The sequence below is a fragment of the Bufo bufo genome, chromosome 8 (assembly GCF_905171765.1).
Source record: "Bufo bufo chromosome 8, aBufBuf1.1, whole genome shotgun sequence".
Taxonomy (NCBI): Eukaryota; Metazoa; Chordata; class Amphibia; order Anura; family Bufonidae; genus Bufo; species Bufo bufo.
In genome coordinates, this window is record NC_053396.1 from 94994431 (window position 1) to 95011971 (window position 17541).

Below are 17541 nucleotides of genomic sequence, written 5' to 3' on the forward strand. Positions count from 1 at the left end.
ACTCCTCATTTTTTCCTGAATTTGATTTCAAACTCCTTACCACACATTTGGGCCCCTAGAATACCAGGGCAGTATAACTACCCCACAAGTGACCCCATTTTGGAAAGAAGACACCCCAAGGTATTCCGTGAGGGGCATGGCGAGTTCCTAGAATTTTTTATTTTTTGTCACAAGTTAGTGGAAAATGATGATTTTTTTTTTTTTTTTTTTTTTTCATACAAAGTCTCATATTCCACAAACTTGTGACAAAAAATAAAAACTTCCATGAACTCACTATGCCCATCAGCGAATACCTTGGGGTCTCTTCTTTCCAAAATGGGGTCACTTGTGTGGTAGTTATACTGCCCTGGCATTCTAGGGGCCCAAATGTGTGGTAAGTAGGTAAATGACCTGTGAAATCCGAAAGGTGCTCTTTGGAATGTGGGCCCCTTTGCCCACCTAGGCTGCAAAAAAGTGTCACACATCTGGTATCTCTGTATTCAGGAGAAGTTGAGGAATGTGTTTTGGGGTGTCTTTTTACATATACCCATGCTGGGTGAGATAAATATCTTGGTCAAATGCCAACTTTGTATAAAAAAATGGGAAAAGTTGTCTTTTGCCAAGATATTTCTCTCACCCAGCATGGGTATATGTAAAATGACACCCCAAAACACATTCCCCAACTTCTCCCGATTACGGAGATACCAGATGTGTGACACTTTTTTGCAGCCGAGGTGGGCAAAGGGGCCCATATTCAAAAGAGCACCTTTCGGATTTCACAGGTCATTTTTTACAGAATTTGATTTCAAACTCCTTACCACACATTTGGGCCCCTAGAATGCCAGGGCAGTATAACTACCCCACAAGTGACCCCATTTTGGAAAGAAGAGACCCCAAGGTATTCGCTGATGGGCAATGTGAGTTCATGGAAGTTTTTATTTTTTGTCACAAGTTAGTGGAATATGAGACTTTGTATGAAAAAAAAATAAAAAAAAAAAATAAGCATTTTCCACTAACTTGTGACAAAAAATAAAAAATTCTAGGAACTCGCCATGCCCCTCACAGAATACCTTGGGGTGTCTTCTTTCCAAAATGGGGTCACTTGTGGGGTAGTTATACTGCCCTGGCATTTTCCAGGGGCCCTAATGTGTGGTAAGTAGGTAAATGACCTGTGAAATCCTAAAGGTGCTCTTTGGAATATGGGCCCCTTTGCCCACCTAGGCTGCAAAAAAGTGTCACACATGTGGTATCGCCGTATTCAGGAGAAGTTGGGGAATGTGTTTTGGGGTGTCATTTTACATATACCCATGCTGGGTGAGAGAAATATCTTGGCAAAAGACAACTTTTCCCATTTTTTTATACAAAGTTGGCATTTGACCAAGATATTTCTCTCACCCAGCATGGGTATATGTAAAATGACACCCCAAAACACATTCCCCAACTTCTCCTGAGTACGGCGATACCAGATGTGTGACACTTTTTTGCAGCCTAGATGCGCAAAGGTGCCCAAATTCCTTTTAGGAGGGCATTTTTAGACATTTGGATACCAGACTTCTTCTCACGCTTTGGGGCCCCTAGAATGCCAGGGCAGTATAAATACCCCACATGTGACCCCATTTTGGAAAGAAGACACCCCAAGGTATTCAATGAGGGGCATGGCGAGTTCATAGAAATTTTTTTTTTTTGGCACAAGTTAGCGGAAATTGATATTTTTAATTTTTTTCTCACAAAGTCTCCCGTTCCGCTAACTTGGGACAAAAATTTCAATCTTTCATGGACTCAATATGCCCCTCACGGAATACCTGGGGGTGTCTTCTTTCCGAAATGGGGTCACATGTGGGGTATTTATACTGCCCTGGCATTCTAGGGGCCCTAAAGCGTGAGAAGAAGTCTGGAATATAAATGTCTAAAAAATTTTACGCATTTGGATTCCGTGAGGGGTATGGTGAGTTCATGTGAGATTTTATTTTTTGACACAAGTTAGTGGAATATGAGACTTTGTAAGAAAAAAAAAAAAAAATTCTGCTAACTTGGGCCAAAAAAATATCTGAATGGAGCCTTACAGAGGGGTGCTAAATGACAGGGGGGTGATCAATGACAGGGGGGTGATCAATGACAGGGGGGTGATCAATGACAGGGGGGTGATCAATGACAGGGGGGTGATCAGGGAGTCTATATGGGGTGATAACCACAGTCATTGATCACGCCCGTGTAAGGCTTCATTCAGACGTCCGGATGCGTTTTGCGGATCCGATCCATCTATCAGTGCATCCGTAAAAATCATGCGGACATCTGAATGGAGCTTTACAGGGGGGTAATCAATGACAGGGGGGTGATCAATGACAGGGGGGTGATCAGGGAGTCTATATGGGGTGATCACCACAGTCATTGATCATGCCCCTGTAAGGCTTCATTCAGACGTCCGGATGCGTTTTGCGGATCGGATCCATCTATCAGTGCATCCGTAAAAATCATGCGGACATCTGAATGGAGCTTTACAGGGGGGTAATCAATGACAGGGGGGTGATCAATGACAGGGGGGTGATCAGGGAGTCTATATGGGGTGATCACCACAGTCATTGATCATGCCCCTGTAAGGCTTCATTCAGACGTCCGGATGCGTTTTGCGGATCGGATCCATCTATCAGTGCATCCGTAAAAATCATGCGGACATCTGAATGGAGCTTTACAGGGGGGTAATCAATGACAGGGGGGGTGATCACCACAGTCATTGATCATGCCCCTGTAAGGCTTCATTCAGACGACCGGATGCGTTTTGCGGATCCGATCCATGTATCAGTGCATCCGTAAAAATCATGCGGACATCTGAATGGAGCTTTACAGGGGGGTGATCAGGGAGTCTATATGGGGTGATCACCACAGTCATTGATCATGCCCCTGTAAGGCTTCATTCAGACGTCCGGATGCGTTTTGCGGATCCGATCCATCTATCAGTGCATCCGTAAAAATCATGCGGACATCTGAATGGAGCTTTACAGGGGGGTAATCAATGACAGGGGGGTAATCAATGACAGGGGGGTGATCAGGGAGTCTATATGGGGTGATCACCACAGTCATTGATCATGCCCCTGTAAGGCTTCATTCAGACGTCCGGATGCGTTTTGCGGATCCGATCCATCTATCAGTGCATCCGTAAAAATCATGCGGACATCTGAATGGAGCTTTACAGGGGGGTAATCAATGACAGGGGGGTGATCACCACAGTCATTGATCATGCCCCTGTAAGGCTTCATTCAGACGACCGGATGCGTTTTGCGGATCCGATCCATGTATCAGTGCATCCGTAAAAAGCATGCGGACATCTGAATGGAGCTTTACAGGGGGGTAATCAATGACAGGGGGGTAATCAATGACAGGGGGGTGATCAGGGAGTCTATATGGGGTGATCACCACAGTCATTGATCATGCCCCTGTAAGGCTTCATTCAGACGTCCGGATGCGTTTTGCGGATCCGATCCATCTATCAGTGGATCCGTAAAAATCATGCGGACGTCTGAATGGAGCTTTACAGGGGGTTGATCAATGACAGGGGGGTAATCAATGACAGGGGGGTGATCAGGGAGTCTATATGGGGTGATCAGGGGTGATTAGGGGTGATCAGGGGCTAATAAGGGGTTAATAAGTGATGGGGGGGGGGGTGTAGTGTAGTGTAGTGGTGCTTGGTGCTACTTTACTGAGCTACCTGTGTCCTCTGGTGGTCGATCCAAACAAAGGGGACCACCAGAGGACCAGGTAGCAGGTATATTAGACGCTGTTATCAAAACAGCGTCTAATATACCTGTTAGGGGTTAAAAAAAACACATCTCCAGCCTGCCAGCGAACGATCGCCGCTGGCAGGCTGGAGATCAACTCTCTTACCTTCCGTTCCTGTGAGCGCGCGCGCCTGTGTGCGCGCGTTCACAGGAAATCTCGCGTCTCGCGAGATGACGCGTATATGCGTGACTGTGCGCAGCGCTGCCACCTCCGGAACGCGATCCTGCGTTAGGCGGTCCGGAGGTGGTTAAGGGTGCTGCCACATGTTGCGGCTTTGCAGTATTTTTGGTGTGTCAAACGCATGTGGTTTTTGCAACAACATACCTGGGTTTATGCCACTTTTTCTTCCAGCAAAGGGAAAACACGCAGCAGATTTAAATTACATTAAAAAAGAGTTACGTTAATGCAACTTAAAGTGGTATTCTGGTTATAACAAGTTATCCCTTATGCCAAGCAGCAGTTACCCTGTGAGATCCCCCTGAAATGGATGGAGCGGCTGGTCAGAAATGCAAGCCGACACTCCATTCATTTCTAATGGAGCGCCGGAGATAGCCAAGCGCCGCTCCGTCCATTTCAGGGGGCTCCACAGGGTATGGAGCCCCCATTCTTCTGATCGGTGGGGGTCCCAGCGGTATGACCCCCACCTATCTGATCATCATCTATCCTGTGGATAGGGGATAACTTGTTATAACTGGAATACCCCTTTAAGTCTGCTGTGCGTTTTCCCTTTGCTGCCATAAACCCAGGTAGGTTGCTGCAAAAAAAAGAAAGAAAAAAGAAAAAAAAACAGCACTCGCTTCTTTGCCACACTAAATGCAGCACAGCCACAGCATGTGGAAGCATGCTTAAAGGAACGGTCAGTGAATTAGCATACTACATCTGTGGATTTTTCTTGCCCAGCACAACTGCAAACGTGGTGCACCACCACACTATGTGAAACCAGAGACCAGTGTGAGTGTGTGTATACACATATACACACACACACACACTATAATAAAAAAATATACCGGTAATAATTATATATAAACACACACTTTTAGTTATGGTAATACACCCATAATTTTTTTTAACCTTTGGTTGGAAATGCTGAAGAAGGAAGCACAAAAAAAATTTACTTTTTTTTATTTTGTACAAAAATACATTCAAAGAGACATTTATCGGTAATTGTTTTCATGACATACCGGTACATCATTATTGTGCATACGAATAAAAATACAATAAAAAACAAAATTTAAATACAATAGATACATAAAAGAACAGGAAGTTACAAATCTTGAGCTGCACTATAAAAACATATATTTTATAACTGGAATGTACGTTCATAACAATGAAGGCATAAGACACATTCTACGAAGCAAAAGGTATAGGACGGCTCACCCTTTACCCTTTTGTTGATGATGTATAGGTGCTCTAATCTAGTGCAACACCCTATTCACCAAGTCGATCAAAATATGTAAAAGTGAATGGGCACTCTGATATATGGAGTCACATATGGAGGTTGATCACTAGCGAAAATTTTAAGGGTCTTTTTAACAGCGAGTATCTATATACTATTGTGTGATATTAATAAATTTTCGCTAGTGATCAACCTCCATATATGACTCCATATATCAGAGTGCCCATTCACTTTTACATAGTAAGACACATTCTGCATTACACTATAAAAAAAAATGTCTACTGCATGACCTTAACCAAATGAATACAAATGGTATAACAGAATGATAAAATACTGAAAACGCCATAAAAGCAAGCTAAATATATAAAATATTTCTGAAAAACTGAAGCACTGAAACCAGCATTTACTCTAAAAACAATACTCCTGCTATACCATCCTTATAGGATATTTAATTCATGATCATGTGATTACTACATTAAGATCACTACAGTATTAAGAGTTCATATACTTATTACACCTTCATCTACCAAGTAATTTGCCACAAAAGGAGTTTTCCCACCCACAAAAAAAAAAAAGTAAAGTCTGTGTTCTGGATGTATGCTACTGCTGTATTATATGGATGCGTCATGTCCGACTGTGGGTTTAACTGACCGCAACTTAGTATCATAGGGACCTATGATGCTGCGAGTATGGGTCACGTAAACCCATGGTCAAGCAGTGACACATAAGAGTACTATGGACGTACAATAAATCCAGAACAGAGATGTGAATCTGGCCAGAACATATAAGATGCAATGTAAACTAGTATTGTGATTCCAACTAAAATAAAAACGCAACTTTATTAATTACATATTCTATAATTCAAGCCACAAGTGATCTGGGATTTGGTCCCAATGCGTCAGTGAGGGTATTCCAAATTGATAGATGGCAACGCATGTAATGTCATCCACAATTAAAGTGTAGAGATATATAGGAATGCTATCAATGCATGTGCAGATAGCAGGAATGGTACGGACAAGTTCTCAAACCCATCACACTTCTAAGAAAGGTCTGCCCAATTTAAAAAAAAATTACATATGTCTGCAAGTCTGCAACACAAACCAGAAATTCGGAATGTCTTTTTAAAGAGAACCAAGAAAATATATACACCAGCCATAAATGGATCGACAAACAGAATAAAACATGAAATAGAATTTGTGCAGTCTATGCTGGAAGTAGTACAAGAAACTAGTCTGCAGTCTGAGATGGAGAGGCACTGTGGGAAAGTATAAAAAGTTATTAAAAATGCAATAAATATTTCCTCTGTAAACATGAAATTCAAGCATTCAAGTATAGACATTTCTAATCCAGGCCCATCTTAGTACTTTGCTGAAATCCTTACATTCAGCTATTTGAAAGGAAACTTCCCTAATAAAAAAATAATAATTCAATACATAAATCAACATGTTGGCACAGATCAGTCAGAATGCATTATACATTGAATATGAATGATGAAGCTATGATCAAATGTGAGATAGGATGAATCCTTTGATTACAACTGACAATTTGACAGCTAAAAAGGCAAAAAAAGGGGAGTAAATTGTGGGAGTAATGTAGGAAGAATATCAGAAAGAAGAATTCATGTTGGTTACACCACAATCGGTACTGTTTGCAGAGTAGCAGGAGACATGTCATGTTCTGAAAATTATCTCATGCATTCAACTGCCTGAACACTGAGTGATAGACATGAACCAGATTGTAATGTTAGGTTCACATCTGCAGCAGATGGTCTGCCTTCTAACAGCATCTGTGATTGAGGCTTCAACCAGAACAAAATACCACAGCACGAAGCGGTCTTCCATTCAGCAGTTCAGAGTTATGGAATCCATAATAGAAACCCAATGGACTCCATTATAGTTAACGGGATCCCTCAGGCAGGTCTTGGTGTCTGCAGGATCCGGGGCTTCAATTAAAAAGATTTTTTTTTACTGTTTCTATATCACGACAAGAAAACCGAAAAGACCCTCTGACGTGAACCTAACCGTTCTGTAATTAGATGGCAAACATTTTTGGTCACACCAAGAACACATAAAACAGACTTTGCCAGATCAATGAACACTGAAATGAGAAACTGAAATAACCAAGCAAGGGGCCACTTTTTACCTGCACAGTCACAACATAAAGATCAATACACAAGTAAGTGGAATGCATGTTTTACACAACGGCTGCTGAATGATCCTTGACAGCTGGACTAGCAAAGTCAGGGTTTGTTTGCGTTTCCTTCCCATTAGAGTCATGGTTCTCAGTACTGTTCCAAACACCATAGGCGAAGTAGATAATGAAACCTAAAGCACAAAGGGTAAAATGAAAAAGTAAGTCACGAGTAAACAAAACAACCAAAACAGAAGAAGGCAGAGATGCATGGATAGGGCTCCTTGATTAAAAGAACCAACTTTGCTAAAAAGGTATAGCCCCTTTCTACTTTGAAGATAGCCCAGTGATCAGCAGATTGCTCTGGGTCAGATGTCATATGTCCAGGTGATCAGCTATAATTGTCATAGGAAATCCTGCCCAGAAAAAAAAAAATTCCCTGAATAATTACCATCCAAGTAATACAATGACAGGGTATATCTGCCAAAGCAAAAGCCGCTACTGTAAGTGGCACTCCACTCAAGCTTAAGGGGGAATCCACCTTCATGATGTCACTATATGACCTAAATGGGCATATTGACTGGGGTGGTGAGAACACTTAACTGCTAGTTTTATTATAATTAATGTATATTAGAGACTACAACAAGACATCTTAAAGTGGACCAGTCAACGCTCCTTATATGTCAGGTTTAGCCGATTATTAGGAATGAATGTTAGTATGAACGCTTATTCCTGATAATCAGCCTGTGGAAAGGTTTGGCCAAAAGTTCAGGGTTCCTGAGGAAGTTTTCATCATAAAAGAAGAAAAAGTATTAAGGACAAATACAACTTCTCTTTTATGAATTCACTCCTTGTTTTAGCTTCCAAAACTGCATCAGAAAATCTACCGCAAATGTGTGGCCGTACCCTAAAAGGTGCCACATACAGTGCAATTATGATTTATACAGACACTTAAATCTTTGTTTCTGGACAGTCGATTGTGTAAACTGATCTGCTGCCAAAAAACAATGAATCTGTATAAAGACAAGTGATAGCCATAGCTATACTGTGGAGGTGATCACTGCCGTCTCAATTGGCTCGTGTAAATGCACCTTTACTCATATACAGAGTTTAAATCTAGATAATAAAAAAACTGCAGTTAAACACATCCCCTTTAAAATTATGGGAGTGATGACAATGTCAGTGCCGTGCTGGAGAACATGTTGGCAATATAAAAAAAGCAACAGAAAATACATTTTACCTAAAGCCATCCAAATAGAAAATCGAATCCAAGTGTCATTGTCAAATTGGACCATAAAATATAAGTTGATAAACACACTAAAAAGAGGCAACAAGGGGAGTGCAGGCACCTTAAAAGACATAAAAATACAAAATCAGAAAAATACTTGACTATTATATTTATGAAAACACTTCAGATTCCACTAATAACAGCAATGTTTATTTACATTATATTAAAAAAGATTTTTACTTAGATGTAATTAATGGTCATAACTTACTTTGAATGACAGATGGGTTTTACACTCTGGTTGCTTCCAGATAACAAAAGTAACAGCAGCAGAACACATAGACAGAAGTATAAAGAAAGTGATCCAGATGGGACTTCCAGTAAGAATGTCATTAAGCTTATGACAAAGTATCAAACACATGAAGATGAAGAAAATAGCTGGAAAACCATAAAAACACAAAAGATAAACCCGTGAGTAGTCCTACACATAAATAATGAGTTCTCTATGAGCTATATTGCTAATAAAACAAATGGACTCACATATTACTGAGACGCAGCCATAAACAATGAGTCCGGAAGTTTTGGTGGGGACATCGCTGCCTGGAGAGACAAGATGCCTAAAGCTGAATGCATCAGTTTGGGTATAGGTGACCTGTAGATCAGGGTCAGTCTTCTCATCTTCTTCCTTATTTAGCTTTACCATTTCCGTGGTCTTAAGTGAGCAGCTCTGTTTCTCTGGTTGGTACCTGCAAGCCCAGAGCAAACAATTAATTGTCTTTTTTAATTTATTTTTTTAAACAGACAGCATGTTAAAACACCTCTGGATCAACTCTGCAAGATAGGTTTAGGGCGGCTCCACACACAACTTTTTGCAGCAGTTTTAGATGTAGTTTTGAGCCAAAGGTGGGTTGGATGGGAATAACAAACATATAAGTTAGGACTTCTACTTCTCCATCCTCCTGGATCCACGTCTGGCTTTGGCTCAAAAACTACTCTACGAGGTTGTATTGCACCACCCTTAAAAAGGTTGCCCAGGTTTAGAAATATATGGCTTTATTTTTTTTACAGAAACAGATCCACCCTTGTCCATGGGTTGTGTCTGATATTGTCATATTAGCTCTACCAATGAAGCAGTGAATGAAGCAGAGTTGCAACACCATGGACAACCCACAGACAGGTGTAATGCTGCCGTTTGGGTGGGGTGGGGAGTTATGTTATTCTAATCCTGGACAACCATTAACTAAATGGGTCTGGGTGGGTTTTTTTTTAGCTCAAATACAGGGATGTTACTATACAACTTGCCTAAGAATAACAACGCAGGCAGCCACCAGAGAGTAAGCAAGTAAGGTACCAATGGACATCAACTCTATAAGGACCTTCAGCTCAAAAAGGAACGCCATGATTGCTGCAAATAAACAATTACACAATTAGAGAGCAACAGAACATTAGCCAAAAATTGCATATCCCACTTAACACTAGCGACTTCCACTCCCCAAATTATTTGCTACCAATGGCAAAGAGAATATACAATGCTGAATAAAAAAAAAAAGACACAGACCATCATTTTATTTCACATGAAGGGGCTGCCCAGAATTTTTTCTTTAATTCCAGCCCTGCTCTCAGAGGGATCTGTCAAGACAGTAATACTTGCTTGCTCCCCGCTGCTCCATGGGACCAAAGCTAACCTGGCAGATTTTCCGATCCCAGTATGTAAACTTCCTCCACCAACAGGATAACATGCACTGCTGCCGACAATGACGGGCCTAAACGGTGACAAGCCTCCTGCAGCACATCCCCCATCCCTGCTGGATCACATGTCACTTAGGGACACATTACCACTAAGGCAGGTCATTGGTTGAAGCAGAACGTGTCCAAATTCATGCAGGAAGTTTACATACAGGGACTGGGCATTTGGTGATGTCAGGTCAGAAGCATGGAGCAGAATGGAATGGCAACAGAATAGTTCTTTTCACATGTCCCGCTGGGGAGATGGGGCATTTAAAGGGAGTCTGTCACCAGCTACCTCCCTGTCCAACTGTTTGTATAGACATACAGTGATTCCTCAAGATACAATATTAATTGGTTCCAGGACAACCATTGTATGTTGAAATCATTGTAACTTGAGTAATCGGTTCCAAAGCCCCTAAATGTCATCCAAGATAAGAGAAAATGAAGATTTAAGGAAAATAAGCGGATAATGCTTCATGCACACGACCGTTGTTTTACTCCGTGTCCGTTGCTCCGTTTTTCGTAATTTTCTGTGGACCCATTGATTTTCAATGGGTCCGTTGAAAACACGGCTAATGCACAGTTTGCCATCAGCGTCCGTGATCCGTGGTTCCAGTCCGTCAAAAAAAAATATAACCTGTCCCATTATTTCCGCGGAAAACGGTTCGCGGACCCATTCAAGTCAACGGGACCGCTAAAAAACGCGGAGGCACACAAGATTGTCGTCCGCGTCCGTTTTTTTCCTATCATTTGCATGGCAAACCTGTCTTAGACTTTTTTTTACATTGCTTTATGTCTGGTGGTCCTTCCGAAAATAAAGGAAGACACACGGAAACAAAAACAGAAACGTATCACGGAACAACGGAACGGAACACAACAACGGTCGTGTGCATGAGGCCTAACTAAGACAGATAAAACAAGTCCTTACATATAACAGTCAGGAATAGCGGTTAACTAGCAACTAATCCAGCTATTTTACCAGAGAAGTGGCCTTGACTGGTTGGATCTGAGTCTGAGGCATTGTTTATTTTGTTCATCAGAGGCTCCGTTTCAGAGTTGATACTTTACGCAGATTAGGACTTTGGTGCAATGAGGGTATCATCATTGCTCTAGTTGCACCCAAGATTCATTCCTTTCTGTGGCCAGTTACTCACTCACTGCTTTGCCACTGCATGGCCCTGCCAATCAAGGCTGCCAAGGAGAGGGTCCCTGCCCTCTAGAATAAGCGCTGTGTATACAGCTAAGGAAGCAATGTGACACGGGCCGGGGAAGTGCAGGAGCTGTCGTGTTTTCCATAGACCACGATCAGCCTTGCACTGAGGTTGTACAGCGCTGTATAGCCTTTCTTTTTAAAAGTTTCACGTGTATAAAAAAGAAGAAAAAAAAAAGAAAACATGACCATTCCAAAAACTTTATGGCGCTCCATGCCTTCTGAGTGGGGATGAGCGAACTTCAAGTTTTGAAGTTCGAGTATATGCTGAATTGCGTTATGGATTCCGTTACCACGAAAAAAAAGTTCCAAGAAAAAAAAAATTTGAGAAATTCAAATTTAGAAAATTGAGAATTTTTGCAAATTTTTTAATTTTTATAAATTTTTTTATCAATTAAGGCAAAATATATCAACTCAAGTTTACCACTGTCATGAAGTACAATGTGTCACTAGTAAAAGCGTTCCAAAGTTAATACAACATAAAGCGACATGTCAGATTTGCAAAAAATGGCCTGGGCAGGAAGGTGAAAACAGGCCCGGGGTAGAAGGGGTTAACCAGGGATAAACGCTATTTGTATTCATGCAACTCTCATCCCTCGGTGTGTCTGTACACACTATCCAACTCACATGGTCTTTGGTTGGCTTGCATCTATTTAATCCTGTATTGTCTAATAACTGTTGTACAAGTCTCTTGTCAAATTAATAATTTTTAAAGGTGCCCATACAACTTCAATAGCTATCAGCTGAACGATCATATGACAGACAGCGTTCTCCCATTGTCTGAGTTCACACTTCAATGATTTCCATCAGTTATTGTGAGCCAAAACCAGAAGTGAAGCCTACTCAGAGATAAGTTATACAGTAATGGGAAGATCTGCAACTGTTCTGTGTTTCTAAACTTCTCCTGGCTTTGGCTCACAATAACTGATGGAAATAACTGGCCAGACAACTGAAGTGTGAACTGGGACATACAGATGATACAAGCTCAGTGGAGTGTATTATGGGTTTTCAATGGGGAGAGAGAACATTGCTGCCAGACGCCTCTGTAAGCTTATCTCCAGGGAGAACAAAATGGAGAGAGAAAAAAATTATTTTAACATTATCTGTTGGTATCTCACCATACACATTAGACTGTCGGCTGGCCCTGCCGTTATTACTAGAAAAACCTTACATCCATTGAGACTAATAAAGTGCTGTCCTCCTAAACATGAACATCGTGCTACGTACTTGTGTGGACCTCCACTGTGAGTTGCGCCCGATCTCCTCTATTTTCAGACATTAGCTGTATTTATGGCAAAGGCATGACAGTGAAAAACAGAATTTTATTCTATAATTAGTTTTACAGACAGTTGTATTTCTGTCAAATATATTTTTGACTATTCTCGCAGATAAAAGTGAATAACAAAAGGTAATTGTGACTGGATATTAATGAAAGTTGTCTAAATTTGGCCCAGTACTGTATACTGTGGAAGAAAAAAATAAATAAAATGATTCTATGCCTTTGAACATCCCATTTAAATGTAAAGTGTGACAACATTCAAGTTTAAATAAATAAAGTAATGCTCTGAATAGGAAGGAATCGGCCTCGGTTCAGAGGTACTAGTCGGAACCGAAGCAGAGTTTGGTTTCAAGTTTTAAAGTAATTTTACACTTTAAAAATCAATTACCAACGTTATTCAACAAAGTCACGCGCGAATAACTTACTTCGGCTCATCCGAGCCCATACATTCTAATACTGTACGTAGACGAATCTCCGTACAGTATTATTCCAAGGTTTTGAATGAAGCACGCTTAACACTAATCTATGACAGGGCGCTGCGATCCGTGGCAGTTAACCCCTCTTCATTGGTGGTGCAGTGGCAGCTTCTGATCGGAGTCACAGCAGTGTAATCCTGGGGCTCTGATCGGTTACCATGGCAGCCAGGACGCTACTGAAGCCCTGGCTGCCATGGTAATCTCCCTGCTGCTGTGTGTACTATGCACAGGGCAGCAGAGAGTGTGTGAAGTTCTATTCACCCTAGTAGAGCTCTATCAGGGTGAATAGGACAAGGGATGAAAAGATCTCAGGTTCTAGCTCCTAAGGGGGCTAATAGTTATTAAATAAAAAGTAAAAAAAAAACAAACACCAAAATATTACGTTTAAATCACCCCCTTTTCCTATTTTACATATAAAATATATAAACAATAAATAAACATATTACATATCGCTAGGCCCAAAAAAGTGCGAACTATTAAAATATAAAAAAAAATCTCCTATGCGGTGAACGCAGTAACAGAAAAAAATAAAAATCATGCAATTCGACATTTTTTTTGTCACCTTGTCCCCCCAAAAAATAGGATCGAACTATGGGCTGGACGATTATGGGCCAGACGTTCCATAAAATGCGGAATGCACGCTGCTTTTTTTGAGTTTTATTTTTTTCGCGTAGTATCGAATAGTTTTGTGTATCTTTTTTACGGTATCGAAATCGAATCAAAATTTTGGTATCGCAACAACCCTAGTAATAACTATGTCCACCAGCACACGTAAAGTTTCTTTACAAGGCTTTTTAAACGACTGCCGATCAACTTTATCGTTGATCGGCACATTGAGAATCTCTTCAGTCTCTGGAAATCTATTTTTCTCTCCTTTCAATCGGACATTGTCAGAACTCATCATCACAGGAAACTCTGTAAAAACAGCATGTATAATTCCAGCCTTAAATGTAAGTCTTTTTTTCCAGCTACATGTGGACAAAGTTTTATAAACCCCATTTACATGTATTGGACTGTAAAGTGTGGCTCCTTTTCTGTGCAGAAGTGACCCAGTAAACCTGCTACAAACCAGCTACATCTGAACGCGACCTTAAGGGAAAATACAACACATACTATACAATGCCAACATGCACCAGGTTTTTCTGCCAAATACCCAATAAATGCTTATGGAGACTAAATGTTATTCTCACCTGACACAATACCAGAAACAATGGTTGCAATCAATGGCGTCTTCGTCCTCTTATTGACCCTAGCTAGGAACTTAAAGAGAAGTCCATCTTCAGCCATTGCATAGATCACACGTGGCATCGGAAACATGGAACCCAATAAACTGTGAATGGCAGTAAATGCAAAATATAAATCGGTCAGCTTTATCTCCTAAAAATTACATTGCTCTGTTTTGTCAAGCAGACCTTGAATGGGTATAGGATTGTAAAGTCCTTCAAAATCTAGCTGTATCCAACATTACTGCCACCCATTGGCAAGACTACTTCTGGCAGACCTGTTGCAGCATAGAATACGGGGAATCGGTAAGACAAAAACCGCGGTGCGCTGTCGGTCGATTCTATGCATATTTACCGGGTTGCGGCTGGATCTCCGCCGGACCCCATTATAGCTCTCTGCCTAAACAGCTTGCCGGAATGCTGTGCAGCAGATGTGAAACTAGCCAAAGCTGCACAGTGCACACTCTTATCAGTGTTTTGCAAAGACTACATGTATATTGCATTGCTTTCAATCAAGTTTGCAGTTTTTGTGGCAGCTTTTCAAGCCATAGAAGGAAAAGTGTAAAGGAAATTCTTTACACATCTCCTCTCATTTACAGTATATCGGTCAATGAATGATGGGTGAGGTCGGCAGCTGTGGTGGTAACAGGAAGGCAAAAGGAGAGAGAGAACTGGTTGCACATGTGTGCACATATCTGCCTTAAAATCTATAGGCGTCTTAGAAATAGCTAGATACAACCAAAGGAAGACAGGACTTTAAATTTAGCACCCCCACCCCCCCACCTAAACACAATTTACCTTGTTGAGAGGGCACAAAGAGATCCAACAGAGACAACATAACGAGCAGGCTCCCAACCCACATATCTGAATGCTCCAGGAAGGGGGCTTTCTTTATTCAGTAAAAAGTATGGTATCATAAGGGTAAGTGCAGCAGATACTCCAAAGTAGGCCACAAAGCAAACTAGGAGTGAAACGATGATACCAATCGGGATAGAGCGCTGGGGGTTCTTGGCTTCTTCACCTGGAATAATATAACAATTTAGACTCAATAGAAATCAGACTAACCCTGGCAGAAGGTGTACTGTATACATACAGTCATATATAGTAATCTAGAATATTGAGGAGCAGTCAGCTTCATGACATGTCTATTTCAGTAAATATTTGCATTCCCCATAACATAACTCTAGAGCATCTTAGAAGAGAAGCACATTGCAGAATTCAGTTATTCCTGCTGGAAATGTGTGAGCAACTTGGTGTTACCATAGCTAATGGTTCATGTGACTTCACATTCTGACATTGTCAAAATCAGTGGCGACAGTGTAAGACTAAGTAGTACGTAAATTAGGGATAAGACAGCACTACTTACTGACTTGTAGCAGTCATTCCATTTTCGTGGCGGTGCCTGCAGTGATGAGTTCTGGCCTTGAACCCCTTGATTATCAGGACATAAAAGGAAACCGCGGCACTCCAATTTCTTCAGTATTTTCTTACGTTTATTCCACCAAAAATCATTTTTGGTGGAATAAAAGTAAGAAAATACTGAAGAAATTGGAGTGCCGCGGTTTCCTTTTATGTCCAGTGTAAGACTAAGGACACATGCAATTAAAACTTAGCAATTTAACAATAAGATCAGATAAATTTCTTCAGGTTTGGATTAATCAATGTTTAAATGATTTGCAGTTATGTGAAGAAAAGTGTTCAACAGCGAAAGAAAATTTCCAAACACCGATTCTCATTGCCAAATCAAGACTAGCAAAAGCCTTTCTCCTACAAATATATACCTGTCAACAACAGATAAGTTGGCGCCCTTTTGCATGGACAGAGGATGTGCCCTTGTGCATGAACATGAACAGTAAGTGGACAGGGTAAAAGTTCCACTGATCACTCCACAAGGGACCAAATCTTGTTTTTCAGCTGATCATGTCCGTCATCCGGCACCAGAAATCCTAATTTGTTGGCAGCAAATCATCCCGTGCAGAGGGGAAGGGGGGGGGGATGTGGCACCAACAAACAATGGAATCATATGGGGAGGCCCAAACGATCTGAACAACAAGTGTTCATTCCCATACAGTAGTGATGGATGCTGTATGGAATCACTCGCCCGATCACTGCCCACTATAGGCAAGTGTAAAAGGGATCACCATGACACAAACAATAAAATACATAGTAACCCAATTACCACTATCTACTATGAATAGAATTCACGTATACGGTTACTTACCTGTAGTGGCAATGCAGTCAAATCCCACAAATGCATAAAAGCATGCTGCAGCTCCAGATGCAGCTTTACTGAAACCAAAAGGAAGAAAACCTCCGGAACCAAATTCTTTTAAGCTGTAAGTATAGTAAGCAATGGTTAGAGAGGTTTCTCAGCATTACTCAATTGCTCAGCAACTAGCCTAGCATGACTTTTCTTACTCTACAAGATCTCTTTGAGAAAGCACAAGTCATTTGGAATTGAATAATCCATATTTCATGGACAACTGATTGTGCAGCCCAAGCAAAGATGCTTACCTGTCAGAGACATTAGATGATGTGAGATTATAATAATCTTCCTCGGTAAGACTCCAGTTTTTGGCATCACCTTTCAGGAAGCCAGACAGGATGACAAAGGCCAACACCAGAAGATTGACAGCAGTGAAGATCTTATTAACCAATGCAGACTCGCTTACACCTACAGCCAGTAACACTGTAGTAAGAAAAATTGTCAGAAAATGTTTCAAAGGAGAGTAAAACTTTGACTTAAAGGGAGTCTTTCACCTGAAAATCACCATCATAGAACACCAACATCAGGATCTCCATTACATTCCCCATATTAGAATGCTACCTTCCATATTGCTGTCCATCGCTGATTTTCTCAGAAAAACACTTTTATTAAATATGTTAATTAGCTTCTGAAGGTGCCCAGGGGCGGCGTTCATGCGCCCGTTGCCCAGGCCCCTCGTCGCTTTTCATACGAAACACCCCCCCCCCTTTCACCCCTCTGGCGCGCCCTAGGTTCATCTGATTACGTCCTCCTCTTAGTGAGAAATCTAGCGCCAGCGCCGTTCAACAGATTCTCCGCGCCGGCGCACTTCATTCCCCATTATGGGCAGATGCACAAGGCCAGCTAGATCGGGAT

General features: G+C 41.3%; 1 protein-coding gene across 2 annotated transcripts in view; it reads right to left on the minus strand.

The window, feature by feature from the left end:
• Nucleotides 1-5498: 5498 nt before the first annotated feature.
• SLC7A3 (solute carrier family 7 member 3) overlaps nucleotides 5499-17541 on the minus strand; it is a 54656-nt gene continuing 42613 nt past the window's right edge. For both annotated transcript variants that reach the window (XM_040404922.1, XM_040404921.1), the window contains exons 4-12: nucleotides 16935-17109; nucleotides 16642-16754; nucleotides 15219-15441; nucleotides 14388-14527; nucleotides 9807-9909; nucleotides 9045-9250; nucleotides 8776-8942; nucleotides 8520-8628; nucleotides 5499-7473 (exon numbers count right to left, since the gene is read on the minus strand). In XM_040404922.1, the coding sequence (XP_040260856.1) occupies nucleotides 7343-7473; nucleotides 8520-8628; nucleotides 8776-8942; nucleotides 9045-9250; nucleotides 9807-9909; nucleotides 14388-14527; nucleotides 15219-15441; nucleotides 16642-16754; nucleotides 16935-17109 (1367 nt within the window). In that variant the 3' untranslated portion in view covers nucleotides 5499-7342. The remainder of the gene's footprint in view (nucleotides 7474-8519; nucleotides 8629-8775; nucleotides 8943-9044; nucleotides 9251-9806; nucleotides 9910-14387; nucleotides 14528-15218; nucleotides 15442-16641; nucleotides 16755-16934; nucleotides 17110-17541) is intronic.